At 35.2% G+C, this 18,220-nt stretch overlaps 2 protein-coding genes and 1 pseudogene across 3 annotated transcripts; all 3 read right to left on the reverse strand.

Annotated features, from left to right (window-relative positions):
- Positions 1-641: 641 nt before the first annotated feature.
- On the reverse strand, positions 642-6,682 carry LOC107770464 (uncharacterized). Its single transcript, XM_016589773.2, has 5 exons — positions 6,139-6,682; positions 5,979-6,040; positions 2,465-2,565; positions 1,088-1,142; positions 642-1,011 (listed from the first exon to the last, which is right to left on the reverse strand). Exons 1-5 carry the CDS (start codon positions 6,217-6,219, stop codon positions 882-884), a joined length of 429 nt encoding a protein of 142 aa, XP_016445259.1. The 5' UTR covers positions 6,220-6,682; the 3' UTR covers positions 642-881.
- Positions 6,683-8,264: 1,582 nt separating this feature from the next.
- On the reverse strand, positions 8,265-16,721 carry LOC107770463 (folate-binding protein 1). 2 transcript variants are annotated; one of them, XR_001644619.2, is made up of 5 exons: positions 16,564-16,721; positions 12,530-12,888; positions 11,946-12,271; positions 11,506-11,701; positions 8,265-10,951 (listed from the first exon to the last, which is right to left on the reverse strand). XR_001644619.2 is itself a non-coding variant. In XM_016589772.2 (4 exons), exons 1-4 carry the CDS (start codon positions 16,637-16,639, stop codon positions 11,581-11,583), a joined length of 882 nt encoding a protein of 293 aa, XP_016445258.1. In that variant the 5' UTR covers positions 16,640-16,721; the 3' UTR covers positions 8,265-11,580. The 2 variants fall into 2 exon arrangements, 1 of the variants encoding a protein (XP_016445258.1); XM_016589772.2 differs by having other exon boundaries at positions 8,265-11,701.
- Positions 8,982-10,705, reverse strand: LOC107770465 (pentatricopeptide repeat-containing protein At1g18485-like; annotated as a pseudogene).
- Positions 16,722-18,220: the final 1,499 nt, after the last annotated feature.

The raw sequence follows: 18,220 nt of genomic DNA on the forward strand, positions 1-18,220 counted from the left end.
TGTCGACAAGGTGGGTTGCTCTGATGGTAAGCACCCTCCACTTTCAATCAAGAGGTTGTGAGTTCGAGTCACCCCAAGATCAAGGTGGGGAGTTCTTGGAGGGAAGGATGCCGAGGGTCATTTGAAAACAGCTTCGTTGTTGTTGTTGTTAGAATCAAATCAAGAAAAACTTGTGCTCAAAATGTTTGAGTCCTCTTGGTTGTGCTATTTGTACAGAACGTCTGTTTACAATTTTAAAATTAAAAAAATAACCTTTTTAGATCTCTTGTGTATAAAAGATAAATCTCTTACGTGTAAAAGTAAATTTTTGGCGTGTAAAAATAAAGAGAGCAATTTGATTAATATTATACTCTGACTACTAAGCTTAGCTAATTTGATGTAACTGGAAGCTCGAAGACTCCAAATGTGCTTAATTAATGCAACTTCACAAAATAAATTGGGTAAATACATATGGTGGATTTTAACCGGTGATTCAACAAATCCTCGTGTGATATCCTTTTCTAATCCTGGTAAGGCGATTAACGTAATTGAGGTAGAGTGACAATATTCTCTATGTTCTTATAGTATCAAGGGTTTTAAAAGGACAACAATTTGTCAGTGGTACATCATACTATTCAAGCCGGAGCAACTAGGCACCACAGTTAGGGACAAGCAACCAACCAGCGGTCCAAATTCTTATCGTTGTCCTCAGAATACAACAACAATAACAATTATAACTACGCCTCAATTCCAAGCAAGTTAATATTTTTGTCCTCAGATATTGCTAAAAGTTATATAAGTTTCTCCGCATTGCTAGATGATCTACAAAAAATTTCAGATTTATTATAAGTGCAGGAGATTTCTACTGATTAAGAGGATGGTAAAGGAAAGAAATTCTAAGATTAGTAGCCTTTATTGGAAGGTTGCTGCCCATTAGCACTCAGTGGTGTAGTTTCCACTGTAGAAATTGTGTCGCTACTGCTATCATCATTAAAATTAGCAGGATCTGCATATGATTGGTACCCAGGAAATCTGGCAAAAGAAGAAGATGTTGAGGCAACAAAACATACAATTCAATCAACAAGCTGTATATAGCTGTTATACATACCTGCTTACTTTTACTTGCTCTCCGTTTATAGTCATTTTTACGTCAAAGATGTTTCCTGCAAACAATTGCCAGTGAAGTTATCATGACAACGAACTAATCACCTTGCTACTTCAGGAAAGCATAAAGTCAATGCTTTCCAGAGAAACGATTCTTAACCAACCAATGCCAACCTAAAACTAAAACACATTATGAAAACATTGAGTGCTATTGACCAAAATATGAAGTTTACTATATTCTCTTATAACTCAAAAGAGGTAACATATTCACAACTCGTACCTTCAACGAGAGGTCATCCAGACATGCCAGTTCTGAGTGCTCAATATCATTCATTTACAGAGGCCATAGGTCAGAAGAAGTTAAATTAAAAAAAAAAAAAAAGGGAACGGATTCAACTCTAATAATTAAGGGAGGTCGAGTCATTTGGTTCACCAGTGGCTAGTCTGTGTCCTGGTAACTGGTAGCTCTGCTATGCTAAAATAGATGCAAAGTGAAATGGCAGAACTAAAATAGTTGAAGAAGTACTGGTAAACCACTAGTCTTCCAACAATTTTGCTTTACATCTTATGAAAAGAAGAAACAGAAAGGAAGATGTCTAACATTGTCTCAAACCCCTTAAATCTTGTTTCGAATTATTTTAGAACAATTGCTTCTCAAGGCCAAATGCATTTAAATTTAAGCGCTGCAACTAAAATGAGAACGTAATGAGTTAAAAAAAAAACACTTAGAATCCTTCTCTATCAAGATTATGTATCAGAAGCTAAGAGGTGTATTTCAAAAAATCCCCTGGAGGGAACTGTTTTGTAATAACCTTGGCTCTCCTAGGTGGTTATTCAATCTGAATATAGCAGCAAATGGCAAGCTTCCTACAAAGGATAGGATACATAAATGGTGTTTCGTGGGTGAACAGATTTGTGTCATGTGCAAAAATTAGTAAAGCAGGTGATACAAAAAGTGTATTACAGGGGGTCAGATGAAGGCAAAGCTAGCAAGAAGATTAGCACAGTTGAACTTTTTATCCTTAAGCTAGGTGTAGTCAGGTTGCTATGGTGTTAACTGGTGTTGGGGCCTTCTGTCCAATTCCAGTTAGTTGGTTTTTCTTAGTTTGGGTTTTTTGTAATGACTGTATATCTTTTCTATGGTAAATATAATTACTTAATTACGGAAAAAAGACACTTAAATTAGGCAAGGGAAGATCGGTAAACCAATAAACAGAAAAATTCCTAAAACATGTGAATGGTCATAGGAGTATCCCTCAAGTAAATGCAGTTCTCCGACATACAAAATAATAGTAAACCTCCACCTTCAACAAGAAAAGAATCATTGTGGTTAAATACTTAGTGAAATAACCTTACCAAAGTGTTCTGTGAGAATATTTACCTCCAAAAATTGTCTTGTCCGAGAAGTACTTGGACATTAAATATCTGCTGGACTCAACCTCATACCTCTTGAACTTCTCAATCTGTCGGCTCTCCATATCACTACATGATATCATGGAAACAGTTAGGTATCAGGACCTCCATCAAGTTCAGATTACATTTATATAGATAGAAGACTTGCGCAGAACTTGGAATTAAAGCTGTAGCAGGATCAGTACTACATAATTAAGATTAACCATCACGGAGAACTAACAACACTTGATATAAGCAAACCAAAACAAACCTTTTCTTTCAATATTACGATTTTTCATGCTCAGCCGCAGCAAATTTAAAAGCTCATTAGTTGATCAAATGTGCACTATTAAATTATGTCTCTTCGTGCGCTAGTACTTGCTGGGAGACTTCGAGGTAGCTGCTATGACGTCCGCAGACCTTGACTCTCTTTCCTTTTATTTTCTTCAGTACTGTTCTATTACTCACACACAATTAAATTGCAAGTAGGGGATTATATAACAAGAGACATGATTTATATTTTTGGGGCAAATAATCAGAGTCCTTCACTCTGTCAAAGATTTTGCATGTTTTGTCAGAAAATTTTAGGTAGATTGCCACTCCAACCCACCCGAAGAAAGTATCAATTGCTTGCTGGTTGAATGTTAAGCTTGATAAAAGATACTTCTATAAAAAAGTACAGAAACTTTATTATAGCCGCACAAAAATCAAAATTGGAATTGCAAGGAAACATTCACTAATACCCGCACAAAACATGCAGCCTTGTGCACAGGCAGATTGCAGATAACACATGTAAATCTATACGAGAATGACTAGTCTGCAAGAGCTAATCCATAATCACAGAATAAACCAGCAAACAAACATAGGAAAACTAAATGGAAAAGAGCAACCTCTCCAATCAATCAGACTACCAAAACTTCATAACACATTCAACAAAGATGATAGGTCGTTCTTGAAGTACAGAAAGTCTTTTTTTCTTAAAAATAGATTCAGAGAATTGCAAATGCTGCACTCACTGAGGTGTCCAAGAGTTCGGCAATATGAACATAGTACGGAAACCCATTCTCCCAGTCTTAAATGATTATGTACATGCTAGTGAATAATTGGAAAAGTACGATTAATTTAGTAGATTGTGATAATACTAAACCAAAGCAACAAATATGCAAAGACATTTAATATTTGAACATGTGGAACAACTAAGAGGAATCTATAAGTGAATTATGATTGGGCTCAACAATAGTTTCCAGTATATGGCCCAGCAAAGATACTTCTCCACTAGGCCCACCAAGAGCCCAGTCCAACAAGTAGAAATTTTAGGACACCAGGGATAGAGTGTTTAAGATGCTCAGACTAATGGTCATCTTGCAAGAGTGTACAAACTACTAGTGTTGACTGTTGAGCTTAGTTATCACCAAGACAGCTGTTTTCAAGATATTAACTGTAAAAGATGAAAACCACACTTTATTGCAAAAATAGCAGCAACCTGAGAAAATTAAGACTTTTTAATGAATAGGACGGACAAAATCCAACTAGCGATGGCTTAACATGAAAACTTACACATGTTGTGCAATAGTCGGCACCTATCACGTTTTAATTGTTTTCCTATACTCCACTCCAAAATAAAATATTTTTAGTTGATTAGGCATAGACATGAAGGGTACAGTTGAAATTATTGTAGTGGGAAAAGTGGGGTTCAAATAAGGTAGCTGTAACTTTATTATGGTTTTGAGATTTTTTGACCTTTGAAGTAGTACGGTATTATAGAGATAATGAATAGTGGATTAAGTATTCAATAAAAGGAAAGTTTATTATCTTTCATAATAGAAAAGAATGAAAGTAAGACGATCTTTTCCCGACATACAGAGTAAAAGACTATGACCTAGGAGATAAAAATAGTTTGTATCAAATTATAATCATAAGCAGTCGGTGTAACAATCTGGGCAGTTAGTAGTCTAAAGACTCTAAACCATGTGTTGGTTTCAGTTATTACTCACCTAAAGTTTAGGTTATGTTTTTAATTAGAAGAGAGGTCAAAATAAAGTGAAACTTCTGCCTGTGATGAAATTACTACTTCGATAATATGTCAATCCAAAGAAACTTCTTGAGCTCAAAATGTTCTACTCGTCTTGGTTCCTCCTTGTCTGTTTCTTGTTCTCTACCGTTTCATTAACTTTTGCAATGGAACAAGATTATACTCTTACTACAAAGCTTTGCTACTTTGACACAATTAGAACTTTGAATGCTCCTAGTTACGTAATGCAACTTAACAAGATAAATTGGGTAAATAAATATGGTAGATTGGTAACTGGTGGATCCCATAAATCCTCATGTGTTACCCTTTTTAGCCCTCGATTTTGGCCCTTAATGTTTCCCTTTTCCTCGTGGTTTTGATCCTTCTAAGTAGGTTTCAATGGAAAATTTGGACAAAAATTATTCCACCACAACCGACAACGATGCCTTAATCCCAAGCAAGTTGGGACAAAATTGTACCAACCTATGCATTATATATGGAGTGACACAAAAAGTCATCTCCAGGCCCTACAGATGTAGACTAGTGGAAATAATAGAACAGTTCATTCATTATTTGGTTCGTAACAGAGAGAGCATCTTTGTGCTTACCAATTTAAATGGATAATACGTGAGAATTTCTGATAAGCATGCACTTAACAGATACCATGACAAGCAGCTTTTGCTATTTCAGTCAAAGTGCTTAAGTCCTAAATTTCTGTCATTAAATACAGAGCATGTATTCTGAGGATTCACCTAACATCTTAGTTTCAAACTCCAAATTCAATTTGCACATATAGGGGGATATTAACTTTAGAGGAGATAACAGAGACCAGAGTAGCTAATGGACTTTGCTTTTCAATTACTTTACAAAAAAATCGTTTACGCGTCTTATGCTTTCAAATCCGATTGTGGCACATGATACCAGATATAATTATAGGCTATATTCACCAGAAAGTCAGTATAACTTCAGATGGGCTCCAAAGGATTCACAATGAACATCTACTAGCTGAATCCCAACTATCACGTAAATAATTCTCTTGTTTTATTTCATTAGGATTAATCTATTTGAACTTGGACTTCGTGGAGGAAAGGAGGAATTAACAGAAAAGGCTTCTTTCTCGCTAAGCTTTCCAGCAACGTCCATCTCAGTATTTTCCATAATGTTGTGGTAGATAAAAGGGCAACACTGATTAGTAGACTCACGAAAGAAAACAGATAGTTATTGGGAAAAAGAACTATCAGCCATGAGTAAATTCTACTTTCCCATAGGTAAAAGTAATTCCTAAAGAGTGTATCTCCACAAAGATGTTCTTATGAACAAATGAATAGCAAGAAATCTCTTTAAATGCTTTCAAACTAAAATTGCACATAAGACCATGATTACACAAAGAGCTGCAGACCAAAAATAAAAGCAAAGGCTGACCCCTACACTTTCAGCTAAAATATCACAAGAAAATAGCAGTTATACAATAAAAGCCTAGTTATACACTTACTCAAGAGGATCTTTGACCACTTTCTCCTTTGACTCTTCAGGAACAGTGGGGCTTGAAACCTCCTACAGAAAAAGGAACAAAAATTGAGCAAGAAAAAAAGAGAGCAACTTAGGTTAAGCCGTAAGAAAATGAAGGAGGCAGTAAGGTAAGGGAGAGGGACCTGATGTTGTGGAGGGGGAGGAGAGTGAGCAGCGGAGGATATAGGGGAGTTTGTAACTGAATTTGAAGCTGAAGTTGCCATTTATCCAATGACAGTATCTTCTTGCAAATCTTGACTGGGCCAATTTTCAAACCGTAGCTATGGTTGAATCCCGCAGTGGTTAATTGATATTTACTGGCATTCGGCGTCAGTTACAAGAAACGTTGATTAACGAACCTACCACTTCGGAGTTGATGATATATACGGCCTAATTGAATTTGAACATGAAAAGAAGGGTAATGGGAGGTAAGGATCAGGCACTGTAAGCATTAAATAGAGCTTTGAGTTGTTGGATTCAGACTTGTAAAGCTAATAACAAGTAGTATATAGGGGAAAACAAGTGAAATAAATTGAAGAGGAAAGCATGCAGAGCGAAAGAGAGAGAATTTGATATAAAGTAGAACAGAGGGGATAATCCGCATGTATTAGCGGAGAGAACGAGCCGCTACTGAAAGTAGAGAGAAACAGGTGAAAGGTAAAGGGAAGTAATGATTCAGGGGGCGGAACTAGTAAGTAGTAATACTAACTGGGTTTAACTTGAAATCAACTGTTAGCTCATTTAAAACATAACTTAATATAATTGGGGATATTCAAGGAAAAAATAATTGCGGATATTTTGTTTTAATAACGCAGAATTTTATTTTTATTTAAATTCTAAGTGAGCATAATAATTATTCTCATATATTTAATCATCTATCTATAAAATTAGTATTTTTGTAATATGAAAGAAATTGCGACAATTACCTATTATAACATATTAAAATAAATTGATAGTATAAATATCATATACACTATCAATATATATATATATATATATATATTGGAGGAAATATCCATTAAATCCGGTAAACGTGTTAAGCTTTCGCGGCTCAAGACGCCACAATTGATCCCTATTAATGTGGAAGCATGTCTCATCTATTCCCAAACAATTAACAAATGATGCAGTTGTGGATAAACGAATCAAATAGTAATCACTTTTTATATGCATTGGAAGATCCTTTCTTAGTCTTATAGAAATAGAATTTACATAGTCAGAAAAAATTATATATTGAAACTTAGGAAAAAATGTTTTCACTCCATAATAAGTTACCCCAAGGATCGAAACCACTGTCAAAAACTTTGTTACATGTATTCTGATCAACAAGTACGCTTTGGCTAGCGTAAGTGACGGAGAATTGTTGCTCCGGAGATTCAATGGCACAAAAGAAATGTTGCATAGCATGGGGTCTTGCTTGTCTGTTTCTACATGAAGTTTAACTCAACCTCATTAATAACATATTAACTTAGCTAATACACATTAATTATGTTTAACTTCAAATAGTCAAGTAGTTACCAGTCAATATAAATTGATAAACGACAACCAAACTACTGTTATAGTAGTACTACTAATTATTCTGTAGTCATATGACCGTTAGACTAATTTTGTGTATGAGGTTAGTCTTGTACTTGTAGTCGGTGGATTGGAGATTGAATCAAATAGAAATGAGATTAATGTGCAATTTATTTGCGAAATTTGAACATGTGGTTTGGTTTGCGCATTTTCACTCATGGAACTAGTTGACAAGTTATACCTTCACTCCTCCCATTGATGTCAAATGGACGGAGAATACTGTTGGATATTTGGACTACAAATTCTTGTAAAGGGAAGGGACGGTATAGGATATAGAACATAATTCTCATTTCACTTAGCTGAAATACTAACGGTTTTCACTTCTAGTTATTTGGTATGGTTGGAAGAAGAGTAAAAAGTAATATAATTCATTCTCTACGACTAGTTCTATTGAAAGACGGCATGAAGAAGTATCCAACTCCTTTACTATACATCTTACATCCTTTTGTATTCCCTAACTAAAAACAACCCTTATCCCTCCATATTTAATTCCACTCTTAGAACTTCTCTTTACGCTCAACAAAACGAAGCTTTACATATAACAACATACAATGCTGAGAAGCACCAAGGGGATTCCAGCTTGCGATATCAAGGACTGATTCCTCTCTCTACAACAACAATGTACGAGGTCAGGGGCAAATTATTTTTGACTACCACAGAACTGACCCTTGGAATTCCAGCCTCATGTCGCTCATAATTTTTAAGAACTGAAATTTCAAGCTGAACTTAAGTTTCAAAATATCTTCTGAACTTAAAGTCGTTCTTTATAGAAAACACCATTTGCTATTAAAACAGAAGCCAAACTACAGAATAAGGATTATGATTCTGCCTTATATGTACATCTGAAACAATTAGGGAGGCACAAAAGCAGGTCAAAGTGACTCCATCCTTGTATCATCTATCAGGAGAAACCATCTTTAAAATAGTGAGAGTGCCTCTTCTCCAATCATTGTGACCATCTCCCTTACAATCATTGTTGGCAGTTGGCACTAACTTAAAGCACATTGGAGTAATTTTATGAGCTGCTATCCTTGAGGAAAACCTTGAATCATCAACAAGACGAACCCGCGTCAAGTGACAACCATGTTTTATAATCCCATGCCATGTGCCCATAGAGAAATAACGCTACTATTCCTCTAGGGAAATATGCGAGATAACGGCTTCCATAAGAGGGAGAGGTCATTCCGTCATGCAATAGCGTTCATCTAACTTGTCCTTCCTTCTCGTGTGCTAGATGATGGAGGCAGGAGTTCCTTTTGGTCATGGTACCAGGAAATAGAATCCTAAAGAGTTTCTTGCTGAGCTACCTCAATTTATTCTTAACCCTCTCTCTTCAATTGCTGAAGCACCAAATCTTCAGGTACTAACCAACTCAACTTGTTCCCTTTGATCACATCTGTCCTCACTATAGCTCTTATGGCTTGGAAAGCATATCGCCAACAGCGAAGTTATAGCTTTTTCCTCCTATTTTAATCCGACTGCAACCAATTTCTTTTTGCAAGCTTAACTCCTCCATCTTTTGCCTCAATTGTCTAACAGAATCCTAGTACCCATATCTAGCAAAAAAGTTGGATACCAAAACATATATTTCTGCTCTTTTTGGCTCTAATTCCAGCAACTTTTCAGCACATTTCTTCCCAAGACTTAATTGGACATGCACCATACATGAACTGAGCAATGAGCTCCAAATTTGAGTATCTGGCTGCATAGGCATCTCAGCCATAAGATTTAAGGCATCATCAAACTGTCCAGCACAACCCAGCATGTCAATTACACATGCATAATGTTCCAATTCAGGTTTTAGACCATGGACCTGCATCTCTCTAACATATTGTCGACCTTCTTCAATGAGCCCGGCATGGTTACATGCCATTAAAATAGAGACGTATGTCAAGCTCGTCGGCGTGAAGCCATATTTTTGCATTTCCTGAAATAGCTTGATGTCCTCCATTCCAAGTCCATGAACTGCATATCCTGTAATCATAGCCGTCCATGATACTATATCTTTGAGCAGAATATGGTCAAAAACTTGGGCATTCCTATAAATCCAGTTTTTGCATACATGTCTATGATTGAGCAACGGACAAAAGTATCCTCTATAAGGTGAGTTTTTAGTGCAAAGCAATGAACTTCTTTCCCCAGCCTGACAGCAGACAATGCTGAACAAGCCCCCAATACACTTGTAACAGAAATTTCTTCAGGTTGGAATCTAAGAGATACCATGTCACGAAACAAAAATAAGGCTTTGTCTGGTAGTGCATTCTGCAAGTAACCAGCTATCATCACATTCCAGGATACAATATTTTTATCTTCTATCCTGTCAAATAGAAGTTGTGCCAGTTCAGGTTTTCCACAATCCATGTAAAATGAAACTAGGGAAACCCCTGTAGACATATCTGTTTCTAGACCATTTCTAAGCACAAAACCATGAATTTGTGTACCACACAGTAGCTGTTTTAAACGGGAACAAGCAAAAAGAAGGCTACCAATAGTGAACCAGTCAGGAAGCAAACCAGAACCCATAATTTCAGAGGACAGAGTCAAAGCCTTGGATGGATCCTCGCTCTGATCATAGCCACTTATCAGTGCATTCCAAGAGCTTACTGTCTTATTTGCCACTCCACAGAATACAAGCTCAGCATATCTGGGCAATCCACACTTTGCATAGGCGGCTATAAAAGCATTTGTTAATAACTCATGGTATTCAAGACCATTTCTAAGCGAGTAGCCATGCAGTTCTTTCACTATCAACTGCTCTGATTCTGTTAAGCACACAGGCAAAACATTCAATAGAGTGACCTCATTTGCCTTCACATATTCACTGGCACTTTGCATCCTTCTCATAAGATGAAATGTTCCTCTAACATCTCCTTCTCCTGAATAACCCCCGATAATTGAATTCCAAGAGACCACATTTTTGCTCTCATTTTTCTCAAACAGAATTTTGGCATCAGCAAAGTACCCAAATTTGCAATACATATCCACTAAAGAATTATTCACTGTTAACTCGTTCGCCAGTCCTAGCTTTTCAGTTAAACCATGAATAATCTTTCCCAACTCCACTTCCTCTTTTGCTGCACATATTGGCAGCATAATAACCATGGTAGTTGCGTCTGGAACAACTACCGATCCGGGCAGTCACTAGCTACAATCAATGAAATTTTGATTGAAACTACTTTTTCATAGTACAACTCCCAACAATGGTAGTAGTAGAGCCATCAGCAAACTTTAGCTCACCCAATGATGTTGATGGGTTAAGTGAAAGGAGCGCTTAATATGCAGTTCATGACCCAATGGAGCATCATAGACAAGACGTCTCCTCTTTCCAGTCATTTAAATTTGAGTTTGGTCGATCAGTGCTTGCAAATTAGTTGTAGTACAAGCCTAGCAAATGTCAAGAGATTGAAGTTGTATGTTAAATAGTTACAAGTTCAGCTCCACAAGGAGACGAAGAAAGAAAAACCTAATCAGTAAGAGAAGGAAAGAATCCCTTTTTGGATCTAAGTTACTATTTTTATTTCATGAGCCCCTAAATTGATAAAAATTCAGGCACCAAAAGTTACATCATTGCTATCATTTTCTTTGTTTTGTTTCCTGGTCTCTCAGGCATAGAAAGATATTTTCCAAACTCCAACGATTGCGGTGATATTTTATTTTGAAGGACTTTAAGAAAAAATTGAAAAAAAAAATTAAAATTTGTAATCTTAAATATGTTATAACATTTGTGTAGCTATAAAGTTTTTAAAATTCATGGTATTATACATGAGATAATATTTATGTGATAAAATAAAAGTGTAAAGTTAATTGTTTCTAATTTAAAAGTGTGTCATTCTATATAAAATGAATTTAAAAGTAAAATATGTTGTATAAACTGAAAAAGAGAGTTGCACAAAAACTTTCTTCACTGGTTTACACTCGAAGTGCAATAACAAGTAAACCTGTACTCGTCGCTAACTTTGTCTGGGAACACGGTAGAAAGATGAAATTCCTCTCAAGTAAGGAGATATTCATCTTTAACTACCCTTTTCGCTCCCTTGACTTGTAGGAGATCTCGGATTCACATTTCCTCCCAATCTCCTGGCCGTGCGTTGGAGGGCTGCTAGTTTCTGGCGTTGCCTATGGCTTTTCCTTTGACTGCATAGTAAAAGTAAATTTACAGTAATGAAGTATGATATCATTAAGCATGCAGACATCATCAAACTTCCAAATACACTGATGATCACTCTAATGGACTAAGAATCATTCCACATGATTGTACAGCTGGAACTTGGAAAGTAACAACTAACATTCTAAGGCTACATGCCACACCAGAGAGAGTTCATGAAGCATCAAATAAGATTCTCTTTATTTTATAATTACTAAAAAAGAGTGGCCTCACCTGGTAAATAGAAGTCCTGCTGTAAGAACCATGCCTCCTACTGCCCAAGATATTCTCTCTTTAAATGTCATGTCCTCCACCCATTGTTTGAAATCTTCAATGAATCCAGAACTGTCCGTTTTTTCTTGCACCTTGGATTGTGAGGCCCTCCATGAATCAGCAATAAAATCCACACTAGATTTTCCACCATAGCAAGAAACTTCCTCTGGATCATCAGACAAAGACTTCACAGAAAAACCTGCAACGCGGCAGAGCTCTGTCCCATTAGAGATCCATTGGGATGCTCTACCACAAACAAAGTCGTTTACACCACAGGGTGCTAGAACCTGACATGTAATTTCTAATCAGATGTGAGATATGTCAATAACTGATTAATTCAGTACAAACATGATGAGAAAATAATTGAGGTTGTTGGCATTGAGGTCAACCAAAGGGGACAAAAGCATCTTCATTGAGACACAGCCTATACGATCCAAAATACAAATCATAACATCCAATGCAAGCTTATTGTTTGGTGAATTTTGATACACCATTGCTGAATAACTCATCTGAAAAATCTGTTAACAAACTGAACTCAAACAAACCTGTGTCTTAGCATCCATGGAGAAGTACGCATTGGAGCAAGCTTGGTATACTTTGTTACAGAAAGAGGTGCATAAAACAGGGGGTCCCGCCTGCACACCAACACGTGGATCACAGATTGAACATTCTAACATTTCCCATAAGTGCAAGCACTCTTGGCTTGCCTCTCCAGTTGAAGCAAGCCTCCTAATGGATAGCAAAGCAGGATGTGTCTGTGTTACATCACAGCAAGTTTTTCCGCGAAATATCCTGCAGAGGTTCAAATCTCTTGGGCCCTTTTTTACTTTTCTTGGAGGTTTTCCTTCATTTGAAAATCGAGGAAAGCGACCACCAGGTGAAATGCAAACTCCATTATCTTTTCCTGTATTTAAATGATTTGGTGACTCATTAGTAGAAAAGTAGATGTTAGAGAACAATGCCTTGAGCACCCCATTATCAAAGAAATTATAATCTTTTCACGAATCTACAGAAATTTTGACGATATCCCTATTCCCCACACAAATATGCTTCAATCTCAAGCTAGTTGGAGTCGGCTATACAACAAAAACAACAACAACAACAACAACAACCACCCAGTTAATTCCCACAAGTGGGGTCTGGGGAGAGTAGGATGTACGCAGCCTTACCCCAACCCCAGGGTCGCTATACAAATCCGCATTATTCATCTCACATCCTCGCTCCATTTAGACCTGTCTCAATCCATATTTTATAACTTACACTTTCTATATTTGCTATGACACATAAATACTCTAAAAAGATAAAAAGACTCCTAGCGAGCATCTGCTTTAAAGTAAGTATTTTTTTAAACTTAATTCAAATTAATTGGCATTGCTATATGGATCTTTTTCTTCGATTGTGCATATTTCTAGCTAAGCCTGCATGGGTTACACATGAGTCACCTATGAAACTTAACAGAGCAGTTTTTCTACAAGGTCCAAATATTCTTCTAGCCCATAGCCACAAAATGCTGCCTAGACAAACTATATCATCAATTCATAAATGTATAGAAGAGTTCAGAGATGAATTAACAAATTATGCATGCTTTTCTCCTATATTATAGCTAATAGTCTCATAAGGAAGTTGCTGCGACAATTGACTTTTATTGTCAAAGAATGTTCTCATATCTGGGTGAGGAAATGAGTAACTTCATATCTAGATGAGAAAAGGAGTAACTTCAAGAGTCTTAGAGTCCTTTCTTTTGTATCCTCATTGAGAGTCTTAGAGTCCTTAATGAGCAGTTTTTTCCTATATATTTTTTATATTTCTATTGAGATCCAAATAATTATACTAAAACTCGAAATCACTAATTTTAGAATGAAGAAGTATTAATAGTCCACCACAATCCTAATTGATACCAAACAGAAAACTTGCATAAGCTTTACATCCCAGAAGGCAAAAATTACTGTAACTTTGCTTTTCATGAGCTGAGAGTCTAACCGTCTTTCTATCTTTACAAGGTAGGAATAAAGTCCGTGTATATACTAATCTCCTCAGATCCCATTTATGTGATTACGCTGGGCAGGTTGTTAAGGAAAAAACCTTTGTTTTAGTAGCTTTTTTAATGTCCAAAAACACTTTTTTGATTCTTTTTTTTGTTTTATGGAAGATTCCTTTATTTACATACCCACAAAAGAACAAAAAATAGTAGTTGAATACTCTTCAAGGCTGGCTAGCTGGCTTTCTGGCTTTGCTCTAGACATTTTTTTCTTATATGATCATTTTAACGTTTGGTATTAGAAAAGGACAATACTCTGCTTCTTTAATTGTGAAGTTTCTCACGTGACTTCTAACTTTATAAGATTTTTTAAAGTAAAAGAAAGTACACTATACATTGAATAATTGAGTTGCGGATACTTTATGTTAATATTTCTTAAAATCTGTGGCTAACCCAGTGTTAGAAAAAGTTTAGAAGTCTAAACTTTTTCCTCTAATCTATGGTCTAAAATTCTGTGGATGATTTGTATTCCTAGGGCCTGACCATTGTAAAATTCAATAATACTCTCTCAGAGTAGTAACTGAATCATAATAGTGTGGTTTTCTTTTCCACACGTATAATAATTTCTTATAATTAAGTTACAAAATACATGTGATGATATCTTTGCTCTTCAGGCTAGTCCGGTAGTAAAAGTTTTCGTTGAAATCTCTTGGTAAACTGGAAATTAGAAGGTTAAGAAAAGGAATTGAGCAAGTACTGTTATAAGCATCATCACAGTAAAAATAAAGAACCACTTTGGAGGCTAAAAATCAGTTTTTGATGTTTCGATAGCTCAGTAGAAAACAAATACCTAGATCTACAGATGATAATAGCAATCTTTTGAGGAACGAGCATATTCATGCCCACGCACACCCACACCCTTTTCCCAACCCAAATGTGGTTCTGGCAACTTACATAACCCACTAGTGCTTCTTTCTTTCTGAGGGCAGCCGAATTGCAGCACTTGTATTAGATAAGTTAGGTGATGCTGATATGTTTAGCCCCAAATTCCTGCCCAAAAAACATCCTTATTATCCATAAAACAAGATGTGCGGGCATCTCTTATGCACATATACTTTTGGCATCCGTTCCAACAAAAGGTCTTGAATATTTCCTTTGCAAAGCTAAGCACTGTCTTTATTGATGCTTATAACAAGCATCTTACCTAAAAACAGGACATGTGATTCATATTTCACGTAAATTCTCACTTAAAAGCAATCCAGTTAGCTGAAAATATAACTTCTAACTCGTAGAATGCATTAGCAACCCCTCTCCTCAGGACATTGTCACAACTACCATTACCCATCTGACCCCAGCATGATGGGAAATTCCCCCTTGATGCGATGCCTTGATCAGGTTTCTACAAGACTTCTTTAACGCCATTAATGAATATCACATGATCTAGGACCACAATAACAACCACAAAACACTTCCAAACACTAGGCACTTCTTTCTAAGTCACTAATAATAATATGAATGACATCTAAAGCTTGAATCTTGTGAGTTTGGTGGTTTTGTAGATCACTATAATGGTATGTCACATGAGAAAAGAATTTACTATGTTAACATTCTGATTTGTTTGCAAAGGTGAAAATTAATGTTCAGACATGTACTTTTTATTTGACTATCATACGCACATGCTAAACCAAATCAAGCTCACACAGTTAAACTATAGATTGAATTTGAGCAAGATACACTATGGGAGGCTCATCCAAGCTTGAGCCCCATATTCCAAAGTTCAGTTCTTGCGCCCTGGCACTTATTAGAGGTGTAATATGAACAGCTAAACATCTGCATCCCTAGTAAAATAAAATATACTAGAAAGATGAACAACGGAAAAGGAAAAAGGAGTTTCTTTTGGAAAGGAAAAGAGAAGCATTTAATATTTTACTTTATCGAAAAGAAAAGAGAAACATTTATCCTAGTACGAAATACTCGTTAAGAGTAAATCAGTGATTCAAGGGCGGAAAAGGAGAATCAGTGATAAGAGCGACAAGATCAGGGGCGGAGTTACCCTTGTCCCAAGGGAGTCAACTAACACACCTTAGCTGAAAAAATAAATAGGTCAAATTCCGTTTGTGTATATATCATATATTGAATCCCCTTGGCTTCTTTGTGTGTATACTTCTTTATATTTTGAATTCTCTTTGTGAAAATTCTGACTTTGCTACTCGTCAAGATCTTCTTTTCGAGAAACATTCGCACTCTACACTCTACTCAGTTAATACACTTTTACTGACTGATCCACCGCTGTAAACCGGAAGTAAATATATCCAAAATTTTATTAGATTATCAAATGAATCACAACCCAATATAGCTCAATCGGCAAATTAGCTGCCTAATTGCTAAAAGAATAGGATTCGCTTGCCACAATCATTCATTTATCTCAGGTTTTCTTAGAGAGTAGAGAACATTAATTCAACAAAATAATCTGAACAAGATTAAATAAAAGGTGAATTTAGGATTTTACAGAAAATCATCAATAAGGGGCTTGTTTACAATTTGCACCTAGGGCTAGACTTAATGGTTGCGCACGAGCTAGAAAGAGCAGAGGGATGGTACCTGAGACGTACGGTAATTGAAGGTAAACGGAGGTTGTGAGCAGCAGCATCAACGAGAAACGCCATTTTAATCCCATCCTTTATTCCACTTGTCTTCTCACTTCTCCAATCTTTCCTTTTAAACAACCGCTTTACTTGCAGAGCTGAAAGTAGAGAAAACAGGTGAAAGGTAAAGAGAAGTAACTAATTAAAAGATTTTGCCCATTAATTTCCAAATTTGTTTTAAAAATTTAATTTGAGTGAAGTTTAGTTTGAAAATAAAAATTTGTTTGGACATAATTTTTCAAAATATATTTTACTTCTTTTTTAAAAATATGACTTATACCCATAAATTATAAAAACTATTAACAATATGCAACAATACCAGACAAACAAACTTGCTAATACACTATCCTAAAACCATAACTTGATATTTTAATATCAACTGCTAATAATACAATTACTAGCCACTATAATTCGTCAAATTGCAATGATATTACAAGATCCATTGGTCCAAAAGAAAATGATAGTAATTAGCTGGTGGTTAGTTGGTCATAATAGATGGTAAGATTTTTTATAAAATACAAAAGTTCAGGGTAATTTTTGAAATTGTTAAAAAAATTAATAGTGATATTTTGAGCCAAAAACAGGTCTAGAGTTGGTTTTGGTATTTGGAAATTTTATTTTCAAAATTTGACAAAACATAGATAAAATCTACAAACAAACATGTTTTGCCAAATATTTTTTGAAAAAAACTTGGCAAACTCTATGACCAAACGGGGCTAAGATATGGAACTAGTAATACTAAATCAGTTTTAACTTGAAACCCTATTAGCTCATTTAAAAGATAAGTTAATATAATTGGGGATATTCACAGCTAGGAAGCCATCTTGGAGTTGGAGTTGGAGTTGGATTTGGGTATAATTGGGTGTAATTACACAGTTTAACATGTTTGTCTGGCCAAATAATTACTTGGTGAGCATGAAATTAGATGTAATTAAGAGGTACTCTTCAGTTCTCAAGGGGAAGTTGAGAATTGGTGGTAATTACACTCTGTAATTACAAGGTAATGTAACTTTTCTAATTTTTTTATTTTTCTTTTTTAAATATATTAAGTACTATTTTTATAATATTTTTTTTATTTCTCTTATTCTCATTTTTAACCTTGTAACATGTTGATTATGGTATGCTTCCATATAGTTTTACAACTTCTCATAATTTGCTTCTTTTTTATTATTCTTTTGTTTCTTTATTGTTAAACGCAATTTCTTATATTATTAGCTTTATTTTCTATTTATTATTATAGTATGATTATTAATCTGAAGTCATATTTTTCTTGTTATTATTTAAAAAATACAACAAATCATAAATTTTATATTTTACCATATGAGTTGGTAAAAATTTTAAATTCATAATTAAAACTTTTTTCAATTATTTTAAGTTAAGATATTATTTACTTGAAGATAGTCAAGATATACATAATTCTTTACGATATTATTTAATAATTTAATATTTTAATTTTAAAAAAAATACACTTTTAAATACCTGATTATAAATAATATCTAGCATTTCTTATATATACATGTATTTATCACACATTAATGAGGTAGTAAAAAATTAAATTTTGATTTTAATTTTGATTTATTAATTTAAGTAATAATGTTATTCATTTTAAAGAT

Source organism: Nicotiana tabacum, chromosome 4, assembly GCF_000715075.1.
Source record: "Nicotiana tabacum cultivar K326 chromosome 4, ASM71507v2, whole genome shotgun sequence".
Classification (NCBI taxonomy): domain Eukaryota; kingdom Viridiplantae; phylum Streptophyta; class Magnoliopsida; order Solanales; family Solanaceae; genus Nicotiana; species Nicotiana tabacum.

Coding starts and splice junctions, on each gene's coding strand:
- LOC107770464 (XM_016589773.2), bottom strand. CDS start 6,219: ATGGCAACTTCAGCTTCAAATTCAGTTACAAACTCCCCTATATCCTCC. Junction 1,143..2,464: donor GGACAAGACAATTTTTGGAG/GTAAATATTCTC, acceptor AATTGTTTGCAG/GAAACATCTTTGACGTAAAA. Junction 1,012..1,087: donor GAGCAAGTAAAAGTAAGCAG/GTATGTATAACA, acceptor TTCTTTTGCCAG/ATTTCCTGGGTACCAATCAT.
- LOC107770463 (XM_016589772.2), bottom strand. CDS start 16,639: ATGGGATTAAAATGGCGTTTCTCGTTGATGCTGCTGCTCACAACCTCC. Junction 12,889..16,563: donor TCAATTACCGTACGTCTCAG/GTACCATCCCTC, acceptor ATTTAAATACAG/GAAAAGATAATGGAGTTTGC. Junction 12,272..12,529: donor CCATGGATGCTAAGACACAG/GTTTGTTTGAGT, acceptor ATTACATGTCAG/GTTCTAGCACCCTGTGGTGT.